General features: G+C 43.6%; 1 protein-coding gene across 6 annotated transcripts in view; it reads right to left on the minus strand.

Moving 5' to 3' along the window:
* Positions 1–18772, minus strand: part of Phactr2 (phosphatase and actin regulator 2) — a 283559-nt gene that overhangs the window by 15309 nt on the left and 249478 nt on the right. For all 6 annotated transcript variants that reach the window (XM_029482383.2, XM_085842653.1, XM_029482382.2 and 3 more), the window contains 3 exons: positions 18023–18084; positions 16412–16549; positions 1397–1473 (listed from right to left, as the gene is read on the minus strand). In XM_029482383.2, coding sequence (XP_029338243.1) covers positions 1397–1473; positions 16412–16549; positions 18023–18084 — 277 coding nt within the window. The remainder of the gene's footprint in view (positions 1–1396; positions 1474–16411; positions 16550–18022; positions 18085–18772) is intronic.

Raw genomic sequence — 18772 nt, forward strand, 5'->3', positions numbered from 1 at the left:
TCTGACATACCAGACCTTCCTGTGTGACGAACGGCTATGGAACATGACTGGAAGGGGGGGGGGCTCCACACACTTAACAGAAGCTGCCGACTATGGAAAAAATGAAGCGTCACCTGCATTTCCTTTGCCTTGTGACAAGGTCTCCTGTGTAGAACAGCACCTTGACCACTGGGCACCACGGAAGGGCTAGGAGAGCAGTATTTGGTTGCTCTACTGAGGTTGGTTCTAGATCAGGGCATTGGATCACTCTATGTGTTCTGCAAGACAGAGAATCTTGTCTTCTTGCATTATTTTGTCCTGAAATTTTCTACAAATTCAATTATGTGACTGTGTACTCAACGCATATGTGTTTCTATGAATCTGTGCATATCTGTGTGCAAGTGAATTAGGTCAGAACAGACAGGACATCTCTTCTTCCTTAGTCTCATTCCTGGGCCACAGTGGGAGTGAGTGGTGTTCTAACATGTTCCCACCATGATGTGTAGCTTGGTCATAGGCCCCCAAGGCAGTGGCACCAATGAAACATGCCCTGGAGTCTCTGAATTTGTGAATGAGAGAAAGATTCATTATCTCAGCGATTTGTCTGACTTCACAGTAGTGATTTGGGGAGCAGATCAAAACTTGACTCTTCTAAGTTCTAGCTTCTGAAAATTCACTTTCTGTCCCAAATACTGCCCTGTGATCCTGAAGTAACACATGTTCTCACACTGCCTACCACCAGTTTTTTGCTCAGGGCACAGAGCTTGCTTCCCAAAAAGAAACAAAAAGGAGGACTGTAATATAGCCCCTCAGAATGATTCAGACTCCATTGAAAAGAAATAATAATAATAAAAGACCTAATTTTAGAATTTAAAAAATAATTTATTTTTTATTTTATGTGCACTGTATGTCTGTGTATGTCTGTGTGTCTGTCTGTGTATATGTGTCTGTGTATGTCTGTGTATGTGTGTCTGTGTGAGGATGTTGGATCATCTGGAACTGGAGTTACAGACACTTGTGAGCCACCACGTGGGTGCTGGGAATTGAACCTGGGTCCTCTAGGAAGAGCAGCCAGTGCTCCTAACTACTGAGCTTTCTCTCCAGGACCCAACCCCCCACCCAAAAAATATTATGCATGGGATTAGTTTAGCTATTCTTAAAGGACAACTAAGCCATAAACGTTCTCAGGAAAGTCTAGACAGTTATAGTCTGATTCAGCTATATCTTTAAATCTGCAACCAGGACTCTATATTACTAGTAAAAGCAAAAAGGGACAGATTTGAGGGAAGCAGAAGCATTCATTTGAGGATTTCCTGCTAAACCACATCAAAAAATTAAATCGTGATGCAATATAGCTGCCATGAAATTTACCAGGTTGAGTATTCTCAATATGCAAAACTAAATCTTATCTACCTACCTTGTAAACTGTCGACTCTCTTCATGAACTTCCATTTCTGTGCTTTTAAATTCATTTAGTTCTTTCCTTATTGCTGCCTAAACAGGAGAAAACGGAGCAGAATTTAGGTAACGTATTTTCCCAACCTATAGAGCATCCACAAGGCAGATATTCTTCTATGATGTAATATTGTAGGGGAGAGAAAAAGATCACTAATTTATCCCAGATTAAGATTTAATAAATGAAACGAGTTACAGCCTGATCACCCTTGGTGTAAAAACTGATATTAGAAAAATCTTCAAAATCTGAGGCTTTCTGAGCCTCAGTGTAACTCACAAAGGGAAAAGTTCCACACCCAACCTCATGTGACAGTCACAAAGTAAAGGTATGGTAAAAACTCGTATAATGACCTTCAAGATGCGTGTGTGCAGTGTGTATGAACGCAAATGAATTCTTTATGCCGTGGTGGGGACCAAGCCTGGGGCCTCATGCATACCAGGAAAGCACTCTCACACTGAGTCAGACTCCTGGCCCCAGAGAGGAACTCTGTGTGTTGACCAGGGCAGCATCCCTCAGCTATCTCATCTCGTTATGCCTTCAAAAATATCCCAAATTCTGGAAACTCTCTTAAGTCTGCATATCGGAAACACCCCTGGTTGTGTATTTCCGAGGAGGGCTACTCAGGTGAAGGCTGAACTAGAGCTCAGCCGGCCTCCCCAAGAGTGACCTGAGTGGGGAGGGTGGCAGCAGGGTGCTCAATAGACTCATTGTCGTGTCTCGTCTGTGTGTCATACAGAATGTCCTTCCACCCTCTGATGACCACAGCAGACGTGAGGCATGTGGGGTTTCCAGAGAATCCATATTCTGTTCCCAGAAAAGTTTTACATTGAAGCCCGCCTGCCTGCCCACAGCAACACAGCTTTGATTTGCTACCACAGGGATGCCAAAAAGGCTGTTGCTATTTATTTTTTCATGTTGAAAGTTTAGACAAACAGGGCTGAAAATTCAGCATAGCATTTAAAGCCACTCAGAGAAAAATCAAATGGAGGCCTTATTTAAAGAACATATAATCCATGCCATGTACAACAAGATGCTTATGCATGCAGACTGGAAAGTGGAGACGCCCCTCTGAATGCTAACTTTGGCTGTCTGTTAACAGACAGTGGCAGGATTATGCATGGGTTTAGTTTTAATTTCTGTCTTATTTTTATTTCCTATTTTTCTACAAAGTGTATTTCACTCACATAAAACATACTAAAAAAAAAAGTCCCCATCTTTATAAACTCTATGCAGATTGCACCACTCAGACAAAACCCAGATTAGTGTAAATATTTTTTATGCAAAGAATGTCTTCTGTCATATAAAAGGAAAAGTAGATATGAAACGTTCTTATGACAACTCTGCTAAAGGGACTGACTCTGGTCAAACACAGAATGCCAGTGTAAGCCACAGGAAGTCCTTTCCCAGAGAGATAGGGGAATCTACTTTGTGACTGAAAGTCAATGAACTTTGGAAAAGGGAAAAGATAGAAGAAAGCCCCAAGACCCCTTCGTGGCCCTCTCCCATCATTAACCACCAGTTCATAGTTTACAGACTCCCCTTCCAAGTATATTTTAGTGTGATAATGAAGCCCTGTTGTCACAGATGTCTCCTTTCCCCAGATACATTCTGTAGGTCTGGAAGTGTCTTTGGAGGATCCTGGGACAGTGAACAGTAGTTCTAATTCTTATTACTAGCTTTTGGAAGTGCCAAAGCAAGCAGAGACCTATTTGTGGGCCAGAGTCCCCTGTGACACGGTAATGCAGCAGTCATAACAATGTGGACACTTGGTTTTGGCCATAGAAATAACTGGCACAGGAGCCAGGAGCCAGGCAGTTGCTCAAATGAAGTTTTAGAAAAAGTTTGTCCTTGAAAAGAAGTGAAAAGAAGTATACATAGGGCAAAGAATTCCAACTCCGTGCTCATTTAAAAGTTTCCTCTTTACACAAAAGCTTTTAGCGGAGGCCACGTGAAGGGCTGCAGTTGGACTCACAAGGCATGGATGCTGGTCTTGAAGGGCTGCAGTTGGACTCACAAGGCATGGATGCTGGTCTTAATGCCCCATAGGACTGTGACATGGAATAGCTCTCTGCTCAAGCCGCAGCTTTCCTGCTGCTATCGTTTAGATGAGTGTCACCTCTCATCCGTGTGCTCCATTGATCAGGGAAGGGTTATTCGAAGTGCCGTGAACATTTAACAGGTCGGGTCTTATGAGGGCCATATCTGTAGGTGACTGGGGGCACGCCTCTGAAGACATTATTGGACTATGCTCTAGCTTCTCTTTGCTCTTTTGACTCATGATGTATGGCATCCCCACTAGAGACCCTAGCTCTTGGGTACCCAGACTGTGAATCAAACCTTCTCAACTTACAAGTTAATTGCTTTAATCACCTTTTTTACTTTTTCTTTTTTACCGTGACAGGAAACCAGCTAACATACCCACCTAGAAAATAGTAATGAAAATTCATGATGCAATTAAGAATAATAGTTCAAAGAGTATTTTTAAAATGTGCGGAATACTGTAGAGTCACCCATGAAATACCATTTAGATTTAAAACAGTTCATAGTTTAGGCTGGTGACTGACAGTTCTTTGATTGTTACTATAGAAAAATTTGCTGGAATGGAAGCGGGTACTGCTGAAGGAAAGCTGGATTTAAACAAGACCAAGGACTTACTGGTGATAGGGAGCTACCACTTAGAAGAGTATGGTAAAACCCAATGAAAATATCCAGAGAGAAATAGTTGGGATATGGAGTTTGTAAGTCAGGACAACTACAACCTGTGCCCCGCTGCACACAATACAATTGATAACCTTCAAGTGCCCATATCATGCCCACACTGCTACCTTCCGAGAGCCAGTTACACACTCACAGACACAGCCCATTTCTCTTCTGCACTGCCCCTTCTCAAGACCTTCCTAAGATGCAGTACCCTGTTTATTCTGGGTAAACCCTGCCACTACTCTGAACAGGTAAAAACAGCAGACTCACCGGGTTTCTGTCACTGGACTAGTCTAGCATGAGCTTGTTCCTGGCCCGGCAACATTTGCTTCTTGGAAGCCGGTTGCCATGTGAAACACATTTGACAGCGTGGCAGAGCAAGATACCGGGGTGAGAATCCCCAACACAAAGGAAGACTCCAGAGGATGGAAGTCCTCGGAACTTCCACTGGAGTGCCACGCAGACGCCCATGCAGACACCGTGTAGACAGACGTCAGTGAGCACGAGGGTACAGATACATTCATGAAGAAACGACTCCGGCAAGTGGGTTCTTGAGTCCCCACAGCATCTCTCCAAATGCACGTGGGCCTGACAGAATCCCACAAAGTCTTGATGTGTTCAAGAATTCCTCCCTACAAACTTGTAAGCATTCGATATCACTGATGTAAGCCAGTAACTTTGGGCTGCTTTGTCATGACAGTTCATAACCTAAATGATATTCTGAGCTGAAACAGAGGCCCAGCTCTTGTGCTCTACTGGATACCAAACGTGCATGGAGTCATTAAGTTGAAACCACCCATAATCCTTCACGTCATACATCCACCCAATAAAGGGCTTCATTTCCATGTGTGTGCTGGTTTGTATTTAGAAGTCATAGATCAGTAGTAACATGTAACCACATAGCAACAAGTGTAACACAGCAGGAGACACTTATTTGTCCGATTATGGAACCAAGTGCTCACGTCCAAATTTTACTCGGTAAGGACCCACTTTAATTCTGTCACTTACTACTTTCTCAGGGGTTCAAAAGGAGAAAATTAAAACCTTTTGTATTAACAAGATGCACAGGGTATAAACATAACTACTGCTTTTTATAAAAGATAAGAATAGATCTTAGGCCTAATAATTCTCTAAGTGTAACTGGGGCTGGTTTTGTTGAAAGATAGAGAAGATGGACTGAGGGGGTGGGACTGCAGCCATTGGTGCTAGGCTGGGCTACCTATGGGGGACCATTCAGCTGAAACTAACCTCTAAGAGGACCAAGGCAACAACCCCAAATTGCAGGGAGCTGCACTGAGACCACATGCACAGTGGCGTTTGGGATCATGGAAATTAAACGCAGGACATACAACCGACTAAACCCAAGTTTAAGTGTGTCTAGTAGAGAGTAGCCACATGCTCTCCCTCGTCAAATCAGCTCTGGTCAGTTTGGGGCACTCCTTGGCCAGAAGCACCAGGCAATTTGTTGAAAATAGAGTTCTTGCAGCCTCCTGAAACGTTACAGTGGAGGTTGTAAGTGAAGAGTTCGTTAAGAGTTTCCACTTGACATCTTTTGTTTATTTCTTTGCTAAATGTAGCTATCACACAATGAGTGGCTCGCTTGCTGACTCGTTAAGCTTGGTGTTATGGAGAGTGAAGTGTACACTCTGCGAGCCAGCTAATAACATCCTACAGAGGGACAATCACAGTCTTCCCGAGGACCTAGCTAGTCGGTGCAGTACGGGAAAGGCACTATTCATCTTCGTGTCCCTTGTACCTACAATAGCGCTGATTTTTTTTTTTTTTTTTTTTTTTTTTTTTTTTTTTTTTTTTTTTTTTTTTTAATATTTTTATTACATAATTTCCTCAATTACATTTCCAATACTATCCCAAAAGTCCCCCATAGCGCCCCCCACTTCCCTACCCACCCATTCCCATTCTTTTGGCCCTGGCATTCCCCTATATTGGGGCATATAAAGTTTGCAAGTCCAATGGGCCTCTCTTTCCATTGATGGCCGACTAGGCCATCTTTCGATACATATGCAGCTAGAGACAAGAGCTCCAGGGTTCCGGTTAGTACATCATGTTGTTCCAACAATAGGGTTGCAGATCCCTTTAGCTCCTTGGGTACTTTCTCTAGCTTCTCCATTGGGAGCCCTGTGATACATCCAATAGCTGACTGTGAACATCCACTCCTGTGTTTGCTAGGCCCCGGCATCGTCTCACAAGAGACAGCTATATTTGGGTCCTTTCAGCAAGATCTTGCTAGTGTATGCAATGGTGTCAGCGTTTAGAAGCTGATTATGGGACGGATCCCTGGATACAGCAGTCTCTAAATGGTCCATCCTTTCATCACAGCTACGAACTTTGTCTCTGTAGCTCCTTCCCTGGGTGTTTTGTTCCCAATTCTAAGAAGGTGCACAGTGTCCACACTTTGGTCTTCATTCTTCTTGAGTTTCATGCGTTTATCAAATTGTATCTTATATCTTGGGTATCCTAAGTTTTGGGCTAATATCCACTTATCAATGAATACATATTGTGTGAGTTCTTTTGTGATTGTGTTACTTCACTCAAGATGATGCCCTCCAGGTCCATCCATTTGGCTAGGAATTTCATAAATTCATTCTTTTTAATAGCTGAGTAGTACTCCATTGTGTAAATGTACCATAATTTCTGTATCCATTCCTCTGTTGAGGGACATCTGGGTTCTTTCCAGCTTCTAGCTATTATAAATAGGGCTGCTATGAACATAGTGGAGCATGTGTCCTTTTTACCGGTTGGGACATCTTCTGGATATATGCCCAGGAGAGGTATTGCTGGATCCTCCGGTAGTACTATGTCCAATTTTCTGAGGAACCGCCAGACTGATTTCCAGAGTGGTTGTACAAGCTTGCAATCCCACCAACAATGGAGGAGTGTTCCTCTTTCTCCACATCCTCGCCAGCATCTGCTGTCACCTGAATTTTTGATCTTAGCCATTCTGACTGGTGTGAGGTGGAATCTCAGGGTTGTTTTGATTTGCATTTCCCTGATGATTAAGGATGTTGAACATTTTTTCAGGTGCTTCTCTGCCATTCGGTATTCCTCAGGTGAGAATTCTTTGTTCAGTTCTGAGCCCCATTTTTTAATGGGGTTATTTGACTTTCTGGAGTCCACCTTCTTGAGTTCTTTATATATATTGGATATTAGTCCCTTATCTGATTTAGGATAGGTGAAGATCCTTTCCCAATCTGTTGGTGGTTTTTTTGTCTTATTGATGGTGTCTTTAGCCTTGCAGAAGCTTTGTAGTTTCATGAGGTCCCACTTGTCAATTCTCGATCTTACAGCACAAGCCATTACTGTTCTATTCAGGAATTTTTCCCCTGTGCCCATATCTTCAAGGCTTTTCCCCACTTTCTCCTCTATAAGTTTCAGTGTCTCTGGTTTTATGTGAAGTTCCTTGATCCACTTAGACTTGACCTTAGTACAAGGAGATAGGAATGGATCGATTCGCATTCTTCTACATGTTAACAACCAGTTGTGCCAGCACCATTTGTTGAAAATGCTGTCTTTCTTCCACTGGATGTTTTTAGCTCCCTTGTCGAAGATCAAGTGACCATAGGTGTGTGGGTTCATTTCTGGGTCTTCAATTCTATTCCATTGGTCTATTTGTCTGTCACTATACCAGTACCATGCAGTTTTTATCACAATTGCTCTGTAGTAGAGCTTTAGGTCCGGCATGGTGATTCCACCAGAGGTTCTTTTATCCTTGAGAAGAGTTTTTGCTATCCTAGGTTTTTTGTTATTCCAGATGAATTTGCAGATTGCACTTTCTAATTCGTTGAAGAATTGATTTGGAATTTTGATGGGGATTGCATTGAATCTGTAGATTGCTTTTGGCAAGATAGCCATTTTTACAATGTTGATCCTGCCAATCCATGAGCATGGGAGATCTTTCCATCTTCTGAGATCTTCTATAATTTCTTTCTTCAGAGACTTGAAGTTTTTATTATACAGATCTTTCACTTCCTTAGTTAGAGTCACGCCAAGATATTTTATATTATTTGTGACTATTGAGAAGGGTGTTGTTTCCCTAATTTCTTTCTCAGCCTGTTTATTCTTTGTGTAGAGAAAGGCCATTGATTTGTTTGAGTTAATTTTATATCCAGCTACTTCACCGAAGCTGTTTATCAGGCTTAGGAGTTCTCTGGTGGAATTTTTAGGGTCACTTATATATACTATCATATCATCTGCAAAAAGTGATATTTTGACTTCATCTTTTCCAATTTGTATCCCTTTGATCTCCTTTTGTTGTCGAATTGCTCTGGCTAGGACTTCAAGTACAATGTTGAATAGGTATGGAGAAAGTGGACAGCCTTGTCTAGTCCCTGATTTTAGAGGGATTGCTTCAAGCTTCTCACCATTTACTTTGATGTTGGCTACTGGTTTGCTGTAGATTGCTTTTATCATGTTTAGGTATGGGCCTTGAATTCCTGATCTTTCCAAGACTTTTATCATGAATGGGTGTTGGATCTTGTCAAATGCTTTTTCCGCATCTAAGGAGATGACCATGTGGTTTTTATCTTTGAGTTTGTTTATATACTGGATTACGTTGATGGATTTCCGTATATTGAACCATCCCTGCATCCCTGGGATGAAACCTACTTGGTCAGGATGGATGATTGTTTTGATGTGTTCTTGGATTCGGTTAGCAAGAACTTTATTGAGGATTTTTGCATCAATATTCATAAGGGATATTGGTCTGAAGTTTTCTATCTTTGTTGGGTCTTTTTGTGGTTTAGGTATCAGAGTAATTGTGGCTTCATAGAATGAGTTGGGTAGAGTACCTTCTGTTTCTATTTTGTGGAATAGTTTGTGAAGAACTGGGATTAGATCTTCTTTGAAGGTCTGATAGAACTCTGCACTAAACCCATCTGGTCCTGGGCTTTTTTTAGTTGGGAGACTATTAATGACTGCTTCTATTTCTTTGGGGGATATAGGGCTGTTTAGATCATTAACCTGATCTTGATTCAACTTTGGTACCTGGTATCTGTCTAGGAACTTGTCCATTTCATCCAGGTTCTCCAGTTTTGTTGAGTATAGCCTTTGGTAGAAGGATCTGATGGTGTTTTGGATGTCTTCAGGATCTGTTGTTATGTCTCCTTTTTCATTTCTGATTTTGTTAATTAGGATGCTTTCCCTGTGCCCTCTAGTGAGTCTGGCTAAGGGTTTATCTATCTTGTTGATTTTCTCAAAGAACCAGCTCCTTGATTGGTTGATTCTTTGAATAGTTTTTCTTGTTTCCACTTGGTTGATTTCACCCCTGAGTTTGATTATTTCCTGCCGTCTACTCCTCTTGGGTGAATTTGCTTCCTTTTGTTCTAGTGCTTTTAGGTGTGTTGTCAAGCTGCTAATGTGTGCTCTCTCTAGTTTCCTTTTGGAGGCACTCAGAGCTATGAGTTTTCCTCTTAAAAATGCTTTCATTGCGTCCCATAAGTTTGGGTATGTTGTGGCTTCATTTTCATTGAACTCTAAAAAGTCCTTAATTTCTTTCTTTATTCCTTCCTTGACCAAGGTATCATTGAGAAGAGTGTTGTTCAGTTTCCACGTGAAGGTTGGCTTTCTATTATTTATTTTGTTATTGAAGATCAGCCTTAGTCCATGGTGATCTGATAGGATGCATGGGACAATTTCAATATTTTTATATCTGTTGAGGCCTGTTTTGTGACCAATTATGTGGTCAATTTTGGAGAAGGTACCATGAGGTGCTGAGAAGAAGGTATATCCTTTTGTTTTAGGATAGAATGTTCTGTAGATATCTGCCAGATCCATTTGATTCATAATTTCTCTTAGTTTCACTGTGTCCCTGTTTAGTTTCTGTTTCCATGATCTGTCCATTGGTGAAAGTGGTGTGTTGAAGTCTCCCACTATTATTGTATGAGGTGCAATGTGTGCTTTGAGATTTACTAAAGTTTCTTTAATGAATGTGGCTGCCTTTGTATTTGGAGCATAGATATTCAGGATTGATAGTTCCTCTTGGAGGATTTTACCTTTGATGAGTATGAAGTGTCCCTCCCTGTCTTTTTTAATGACTTTGGGTTGGAAGTCAATCTTATCTGATATTAGAATGGCTACTCCAGCTTGTTTCTTCATTCCATTTGCTTGGAGAATTGTTTTCCAGCCTTTCATTCTGAGGAAGTGTCTATCCTTTTCTCTGAGATGAGTTTCCTGTAAGCAGCAAAATGTTGGGTCTTGTTTGTGTAGCCAGTTTGTTAGTCTATGTCTTTTTATCGGGGAGTTGAGTCCATTGATATTAAGAGATATTAAGGAAAAGAAATTGGTGTTTCCTGTTATTTTTGATGTTAAAGTTGGCATTTTGTTCTTGTGGCTGTCTTCTTTTAGGTTTGTTGAGGGATTACCTTCTTGTTGTTTCTAGGGCGTGGTTCCTGTCCTTGTATTGGTTTTTTTCTGTTATTATCCTTTGAAGGGCTGGATTCGTGGAGAGATAATGTGTGAATTTGGTTTTGTCATGGAATACTTTGGTTTCTCCATCTATGTTAATTGAGAGTTTGGCTGGGTATAGTAGCCTGGGCTGGAATTTGTGTTCTTTTAGTGTCTGTATAACATCTGTCCAGGATCTTCTGGCTTTCATAGTCTCTGGTGAAAAATCTGGTGTAATTCTGATAGGCTTGCCTTTGTATGTTACTTGGCCTTTTTCTCTTACTGCTTTTAGTATTCTATCTTTATTTAGAGCATTTGTTGCTCTGATTATTATGTGTCGGGAGGTATTTCTTTTCTGATCCAGTCTATTTGGAGTTCTGTAGGCTTCTTGTATGTTCATGGGCATCTCTTTCTTTAGATTTGGGAAGTTTTCTTCTATAATTTTGTTGAAGATGTTTGCTGGTCCTTTGAGTTGAAAATCTTCATTCTCATCCACTCCTATTATCCGGAGGTTTGGTCTTCTCATTATGTCCTGTATTTCTTGGATGTTTTGAGTTAGGATCTTTTTGCATTTTCCATTTTCCTTGATTGTTGTGCCGATGTTCTCTATGGAATCTTCTGCACCTGAGATTCTCTCTTCCATCTCTTGTATTCTGTTGCTGATGCTTGCATCTATGGTTCCAGATTTCTTTCCTAGGGTTTCTATCTCCAGTGTTGCCTCATTTTGGGTTTTCTTTATTGTGTCTACTTCCCTTTTTAGGTCTAGTATGGTTTTGTTCATTTCCATCATCTGTTTGGATGTGTTTTCCTGTTTTTCTGTAAGGACTTCTACCTGTTTGATTATGTTATCATGTTTTTCTTTAAGGATTTGTAACTCTTTAGCAGTGTTCTCCTGCAATTCTTTAAGGGATTTTTGTGCTTCCTCTTTATTGTCTTCTTCCTTTTTAGCAGTGTTCTCCTGCATTTCTTTAAGTGTGTTACTAACGTCCTTCTTGAAGTCCTCTATCATCATCAGGAGATATGCTTTTAAATCCGTGTCTAGCTTTTCCGGTGTGTTGGGGTGCCCTGGACTGGGTGAAGTGGGGGTGCTGGGTTCTGATGATGGTGAGTGGTCTTGGTTTCTGTTAGTAAGATTATTACGTTTACCTTTCGCCATCTGGTAATCTCTGGGGTTAGTTGTTATCGTTGTCACTATTTAAAGATTGGAGCAGAAGCTGTGTTCCACTCACCAGCAGTCTCTAAATCCTGTGGCGGGGGTCGTGGGTAGCTGACGGTACCCCGGTGCTGGTCCAGCCGGAAGAGGCCTGTGGTCCTACTCAGGCCCTTTTTCTGCTTCCCTAACTAATGCAGTCTTAGGTCCCGCGCAATTGGATTGGAGCAGAAGCTGTGCTCCACTCACCAGAAGTCTTAAGATCCTGTGGCGGGTGTTGTGGGCAGTTGGCGAGTGTCAGCAGACCCTGCGCCCCAGCTGCTCAGGTGCTTTTCTGACCGGAAGAGGCTTGTGGCCCTATGTAGGCCGGATTTCTCTCTCCCCAACCAGAGCAGTCTCAGGTCCCGCGTGATTGGACTGGAGCAGAAGCTGTGTTCCACTCACCAGCAGTCCCAAAATCCTGCGGCGGGGGTCGTGGGTAGCTGGCGGGTGTCAGGCAACCCTGCGCTCCCGCTACCCTGGCGCTGATCCGGCCGGGTGAGGCCTGTGGCCCTACTCAGGCCGGTTTCTGCTTCCCTAACTAATGCAGTCTCAGGTCCCGCGCAATTGGATTGGAGCAGAAGCTGTGTTCCACTCACCAGCAGTCCCAAAATCCTGCAGCGGGGGTCGTGGGTAGCTGGCGGGTGTCAGGCAACCCTGCGCTCCCGCTACCCTGGCGCTGATCCAGCCGGATGAGGCCTGTGGTCCTACTCAGGCCGGTTTCTGCTTCCCTAACTAATGCAGTCTCAGGTCCCGCGCAATTGGATTGGAGCAGAAGCTGTGCTCCCCTCACCAGAAGTCTTAAGATCCTGTGGCGGGTGTTGTGGGCAGTTGGCGAGTGTCAGCAGACCCTGCGCCCCAGCTGCTCAGGTGCTTTTCTGACCGGAAGAGGCTTGTGGCCCTGTGTGGGCCGGATTTCTCTCTCCCCAACCAGAGCAGTCTCAGGTCCCGCGTGATTGGACTGGAGCAGAAGCTGTGTTCCACTCACCAGCAGTCCCAAAATCCTGCGGCGGGGGTCGTGGGTAGCTGGCGGGTGTCAGGCAACCCTGCGCTCCCGCTACCCTGGCGCTGATCCGGCCGGGTGAGGCCTGTGGCCCTACTCAGGCCGGTTTCTGCTTCCCTAACTAATGCAGTCTCAGGTCCCGCGCAATTGGATTGGAGCAGAAGCTGTGCTCCCCTCACCAGAAGTCTTAAGATCCTGTGGCGGGTGTTGTGGGCAGTTGGCGAGTGTCAGCAGACCCTGCGCCCCAGCTGCTCAGGTGCTTTTCTGACCGGAAGAGGCTTGTGGCCCTGTGTGGGCAGGATTTCTCTCTCCCCAACCAGAGCAGTCTCAGGTCCCGCGTGATTGGACTGGAGCAGAAGCTGTGTTCCACTCACCAACAGTCCCAAAATCCTGCGGCGGGGGTCGTGGGTAGCTGGCGGGTGTCAGGCAACCCTGCGCTCCCGCTACCCTGGCGCTGATCCGGCCGGGTGAGGCCTGTGGCCCTACTCAGGCCGGTTTCTGCTTCCCTAACTAATGCAGTCTCAGGTCCCGCGCAATTGGATTGGAGCAGAAGCTGTGTTCCACTCACCAGCAGTCCCAAAATCCTGCAGCGGGGGTCGTGGGTAGCTGGCGGGTGTCAGGCAACCCTGCGCTCCCGCTACCCTGGCGCTGATCCAGCCGGATGAGGCCTGTGGTCCTACTCAGGCCGGTTTCTGCTTCCCTAACTAATGCAGTCTCAGGTCCCGCGCAATTGGATTGGAGCAGAAGCTGTGCTCCCCTCACCAGAAGTCTTAAGATCCTGTGGCGGGTGTTGTGGGCAGTTGGCGAGTGTCAGCAGACCCTGCGCCCCAGCTGCTCCTAGCGCTGATTTTTAATGATGGGCAGATGAAAGTGTCATCAGTAAATAATCTGTTATTATTCTGGTTCACCAGAAAATTTTACATTGAAATTTTCATCAGTATTTTAAATTTCAATCCAACATGGGTAATTATGGAGTGAAACCACTTATGGGTTCTAAATAATATTTGCATTTATTTTTCTTTAAAAAGTAATGTAAACTTTCTGTAATTTTTATTTTCACTAGTTGTTTTCTTGTTTTTTGTTTTTTGTTTTTGAGACAGGGTTTCTCTGTGTAGCCTTGGCTGTCCTGAAACTCACTTTGTAGACCATGCTGGCCTCGAACTCCGAAATCCGTTTGCCTCTGCCTCCCGAGTGCTGGGATTAAAGGCGTGCGCCACCACTGCCCACTAGTTGTTTTTTAAAATGGGGCATAGAGATCAATACTTAAAAATATTAAGCTAATTTTAAGCTCCACCTATTTATTTTTGTGTTTGGAGTGGATCTGTGCTTGTGTAGGATGCAGCATGTGCAATGGCTAGCGTGTGGATGGCCGAGGACTCCCTTCCACCACATGCATCCCGGGGACCAAACTCAGGCTGTCAGGCTTGTTGGCAATGGTTTCATCCACCGTGCTATCTTAGCGGCCTCATAACCTAATTCTTAACAGTTAAATCATACTTAATGAATTTTATACCAATTAACTTAAGGAAGCAAATACATTATTTAGAATCTGACCAATAGGTGTCATGAAGTATCTTAAGGTAAAAGTAACAAAAAAAAAAATCTCTTTTTTTTTTTTGGTGTAATGACAATTAGCATGCTATTTTCATCTGTAAATACCATGATTTTAGCATGTGGGCCACATTTCTGTATACATACTTGTGTGTGTGTGTGCCCTCACCGGGCATGTACTGAAGCCTGAAGGTGACATCAGGAGATTGTCCTCAGTCAGCCTCCACATCATTTCCTGAGACAGGATATCTCAATGAGCCTGGGGGTCACTGTTTCAGCCAGACTGTCTGCTCAGCATCTCAGGGATGCATCTGTCTGTTCCTGCCCCTCAGTGCTGGGCTTACAAATATGCACACGCACTCTCAGCTCTCTCACACAGAATTCTAGGATCCAGGTTGTTGTTTTTAATGCTTGCTGGGCAGCACTTTGCCTATGGAACCACCTACCTAGCCCCTGTATAAATGGATTTTTACGACTGTGGGAAATGACTTAATTCTCTGTGTTATGTAAAAAATAGTATTTTTTTGAAAATTCATAAAAATGCCTGAATTGTCATTGTTGATTTTTCCCATTTGTGATTCTGGATATTCAGCTATTTGACAACAAACACACACTACTTGCATGTACAAAACACACTGCATGTAAATAGATCACTTGCATGTATAAAACATGCTATACATAAACATGTGCAATTTTTGCAGTTTTCTAATTTCTATCTTTAAAAGTACACTCTTTTTGTCTAAAATTCTTACTTTTCCCTCGAGAGCACAGACACAATAATAACCCAGCCCTAAAAATGTTGTCTTTTAGATCTTAGCACACCTCATGATGACTACGTGAGATCTGAGGGAGAGAGTGAACCTCCCTTGTAAGTCAGGAGGGACTCTGCTCTACCCTGGACCTTGGGTGCTAGGATCAAGGGAGATGTGAGAATTCTATTTCTTCAGAGTACTCCAGAACAGAAGTCATGCTTGCAGAAGAAATCCTGACCAGGCCCAAAACCCCTCAGTCAACAAGCCTGAGACGGAAGCCTGTCTTACTCTCAGTTCAAATGATCTTAAAAAGAAAACTCTCTGCCCACTATAGCTGCAGAATGAGTGAGTTCTGCTTCTTACAGCAGGGCAAAGCTAAGTCAGGGCTGCTCTAGGGAATGGCAAATTGAGTTTACACATGAGGGTGGCTGGTCATTTAGATGGTCCTGTGCTTTCCACAGTCTATGGATGTCACTGTTTACGTGGCCTGTCTAAAGGTTAGCATTTGAATAATCAGGTGGCTGCTAATGGATGTGGCAAATTGTGCTTTTCTAAGATGGCCAAGATAACACCTTCAGTTCACAAAACCTGACTTTACTGCTCTCCCACCAAGAGGCAGACTTATCCATTCCCTTCTCTTTCCTTAACTGGCCTTATGACTTGCCTGGAACTAATGGAATGCAGTGGACATACAGCCAAGCGACTTCCAAAGCTGACTGGAAAAGGCCAAGTAGCTTTTCCTGGGCTCTGAGGGAAGAGGTTTGGTGACTCACAATGAAGAGGTAGCTCTGTGGGCAGCCCAGCTGAGAGTACCACATCCGAGTCACAGCAACCAAGACACAAAATATGTTGGAGAGACAATGCTGAATCTTTCAGGGCATCCTGATCACCAGGGAGATAATACTGAGTGACCGTGGCCAACCTCATGGAAAGCAGACTCGTCCAAATGACGCTCCACTCTATTCCAATCTACGGAACCTATAAGATGTAAGAAACTTGTCTCTGCTCTTCATCACTAAACTTAGGGGTGGCTTGCTGCATGGGACAGCGGCTGCAGCTGTGTGTTAATTAGAAGCCACGGAAGGAAGAAGAACACCGAAAGCCCACAGCGGACGACAGAGGAACTGGAACAAATGAACTTCTTGAAGAGAGACCAGTTGCATGGCAACTATGGGTTAACTTTTTCTGAGACCCAGTTGAACTCTACTGTGTTGCTATTACTGTACATGACACAGAAGTGTGCGGGTGTTCAGAGAGAAAGAGAGAGAGACAGAGACAGAGAGAGACAGAGACAGAGAGACACAGAGAGATGCTCAGATGGATAGGAGGAGGATGAGTATGCAGGTTTTGGGAGAAAAAAAATGCCACTCTGAGATTCTTGCCTTGTCTGCAGGTGTCAACCTGGCCCAGGGCTTGTCTGCTCGGCGGTCATAGTCTGGGGAATCTGTCACTTCTACATACTCATTGAACCGCAGGATCCTTCGGGCTTGTAGCTCTGCCACGGTAGGTCTCAGGCTGAGCTGCAGGAAGGCAGGGGGAAGACAGAGATGAGTTACACGTTTTTACAGCCTCTAGGTGGCAAGTTTTCTGTCTGGAACACTTCAAAGTTAAGGTCACTTTCAGGTATTAAAAGAGAGGCAACAGCATCTTGGGAATTCATAATGAGACCTAGAAAGCAGCATGCCCTCATTTCCAGACTAGAAAAGCATCCGTGCTAGCTAGCTAGGTCAGCTTTTGGTAACTGTCCCTACAACACGTCTGGTGCTGAGACTAAGGCTTGCCCATCATCTCTGACAGACACAGCAATCCATAGTGACAAAGTCCCACCAGTAACACAGCTCTAGGGTCACTGTGGTGACATTTGACACATTAAGACAAAAGCTATGGCCCTCCCAGAAAATGCAAATGAATCTCTGCTAGCAGCACATGGAGAAATAGTGTTTTCTCTGTAGCAGTGGCCCAGAGAAAGGCTCAGCTGCAGCAAGGTCTTCCTGGGAAGATGGGCAGATGAGGGAGGCTTCCTGGAGAAGAGTCCTTTCTGCAGCCTTTCTGACTCGTCTGCTCCTGGGGCCTGCTTCTTGAGTCCTCTGCACTATTCAAGTGTATCGTTCGATGTGACCTAGCCCGCCCCGACGTGCCTTTGCTTCTCTTGCTTTCCCCTTTCACAAGCACCAAGAATAAGACTGGAAAAATTCTGACACTTGAAAGGGACCCAGACCTGCCTTGGGATAATTTTGCTGTGAACTCTCTAGCCAGTGATCAACCATGTGAGTAAGGATACACATTCAATTATGGCCTCCCCCTGCCCTTCTCCAGGCATGGATGGCACAGCTGAGAAAGCTCCCTTAGGAGGGTTTATAGTGGAATGTAAACTCTGATAGTGCTTAAGTTCTCCAAAGGCTATGCTTTTTAGCACAGGGGGAAAAGTTCCCTGGTCCTGGGGTCAGGTTTGTATCTCTGTAAAGAAGTGGGGAAGACTGCCTGGGTTCCAGCGATAAGCCACTTGTTGATTTTGGTAACACTGTGGTCAAATTCACTTAATAAATTACTCACCCAGGTCTGCTACAGGACAGTGACAAATTGTTAATAGTCACAAAATACTTATTTAGTATTTCCAAGGCTTAATGGAAAGTGTGAGCACTTGAAAATCCAATTAAAGACATGAAAATATAAGAAAATGTTAACGTTGGCTCCCTAGATGGAAGATTTGTGTGTGGCACTTTCTTTTTCTGTCCCCTTTTGTATCTAAACTTTTTTCACTTAAAATGCACATATTCACGAAAATGCAATGTACAAACTTCGTTAGTTTTTTCAAAACGAACATAGCATGCAAATAGGACATAAGTGATTTGAATGACTTGAATCATACGGTGGAGTACTAGGAGCAATCATCCCTGAACGTCCCACTCACGAGTTCAGAGTGGGTTTGCATCTAATAAAAATAGACTGTGACCCAGAACACGCATGCTCATTAGCAGTCATGACAACATCACCTTCCGGCTGAGCCTCCGCTTGAGCTCCATTTTTGCCTCTTGCTCCTCTTCTTCGTTCTTTTCTGTTAATTAGGGGAGGCATAAAGGACAGTTACCAGAGACAATCATATAATCAGAAAAGTCTACCAGGAACAATTTTCAGGTCTGGCATATGCTGATCAAGCATGCTGTCACCTTAGAAATGTATCCAAAGGCTCTTCAGGGGCACCCAATATGCATGTTATATATGTGCATATATGTAACAGTACCTTCCTTCTTAACGGAGCTGGTAAACTTCCTTCACTGATTTTAAACAAGGTTTCTTGTTCTATGTCCATCCTATTGCTGACCACCTCAGGGTTTTAGAAATACAATCTATCAGAATTCAGATAAAAATTTACTTCTGGATCTGCCCTTCATGGGAAAAATCCAGGACACACTAAAAAGAACAAATTAGAACCATCCAGTGCACGTCCGAGCTGCTGACTTCCATTCAAACCCAACCAAAATATTTGGTTTGTCTTCCTATGTTTCCATAGAAGCAAAATGTAAGCATTCCTTGGGACTTGGCTTTCAAGCCAACGTTCTGAATGGGGTTATGTTGTACTGTGGGTGGGAATTAGTTATTTTCTTGTGACTAACTTTCCAAAGTCGTCTTTTTCTCTAGTGCTTCATCATGTAGTGCAATTCCATGCAGTCCAAACAGACAGGATTGCAAAAGGAAAGTTAAGAATTTTAAAAGAAATAAACAGTGTTCAGGATTTAAGGTGT

Source organism: Mus caroli, unplaced genomic scaffold, assembly GCF_978045245.1.
Source record: "Mus caroli unplaced genomic scaffold, Mus_caroli_1 scaffold_9, whole genome shotgun sequence".
Taxonomy (NCBI): Eukaryota; Metazoa; Chordata; class Mammalia; order Rodentia; family Muridae; genus Mus; species Mus caroli.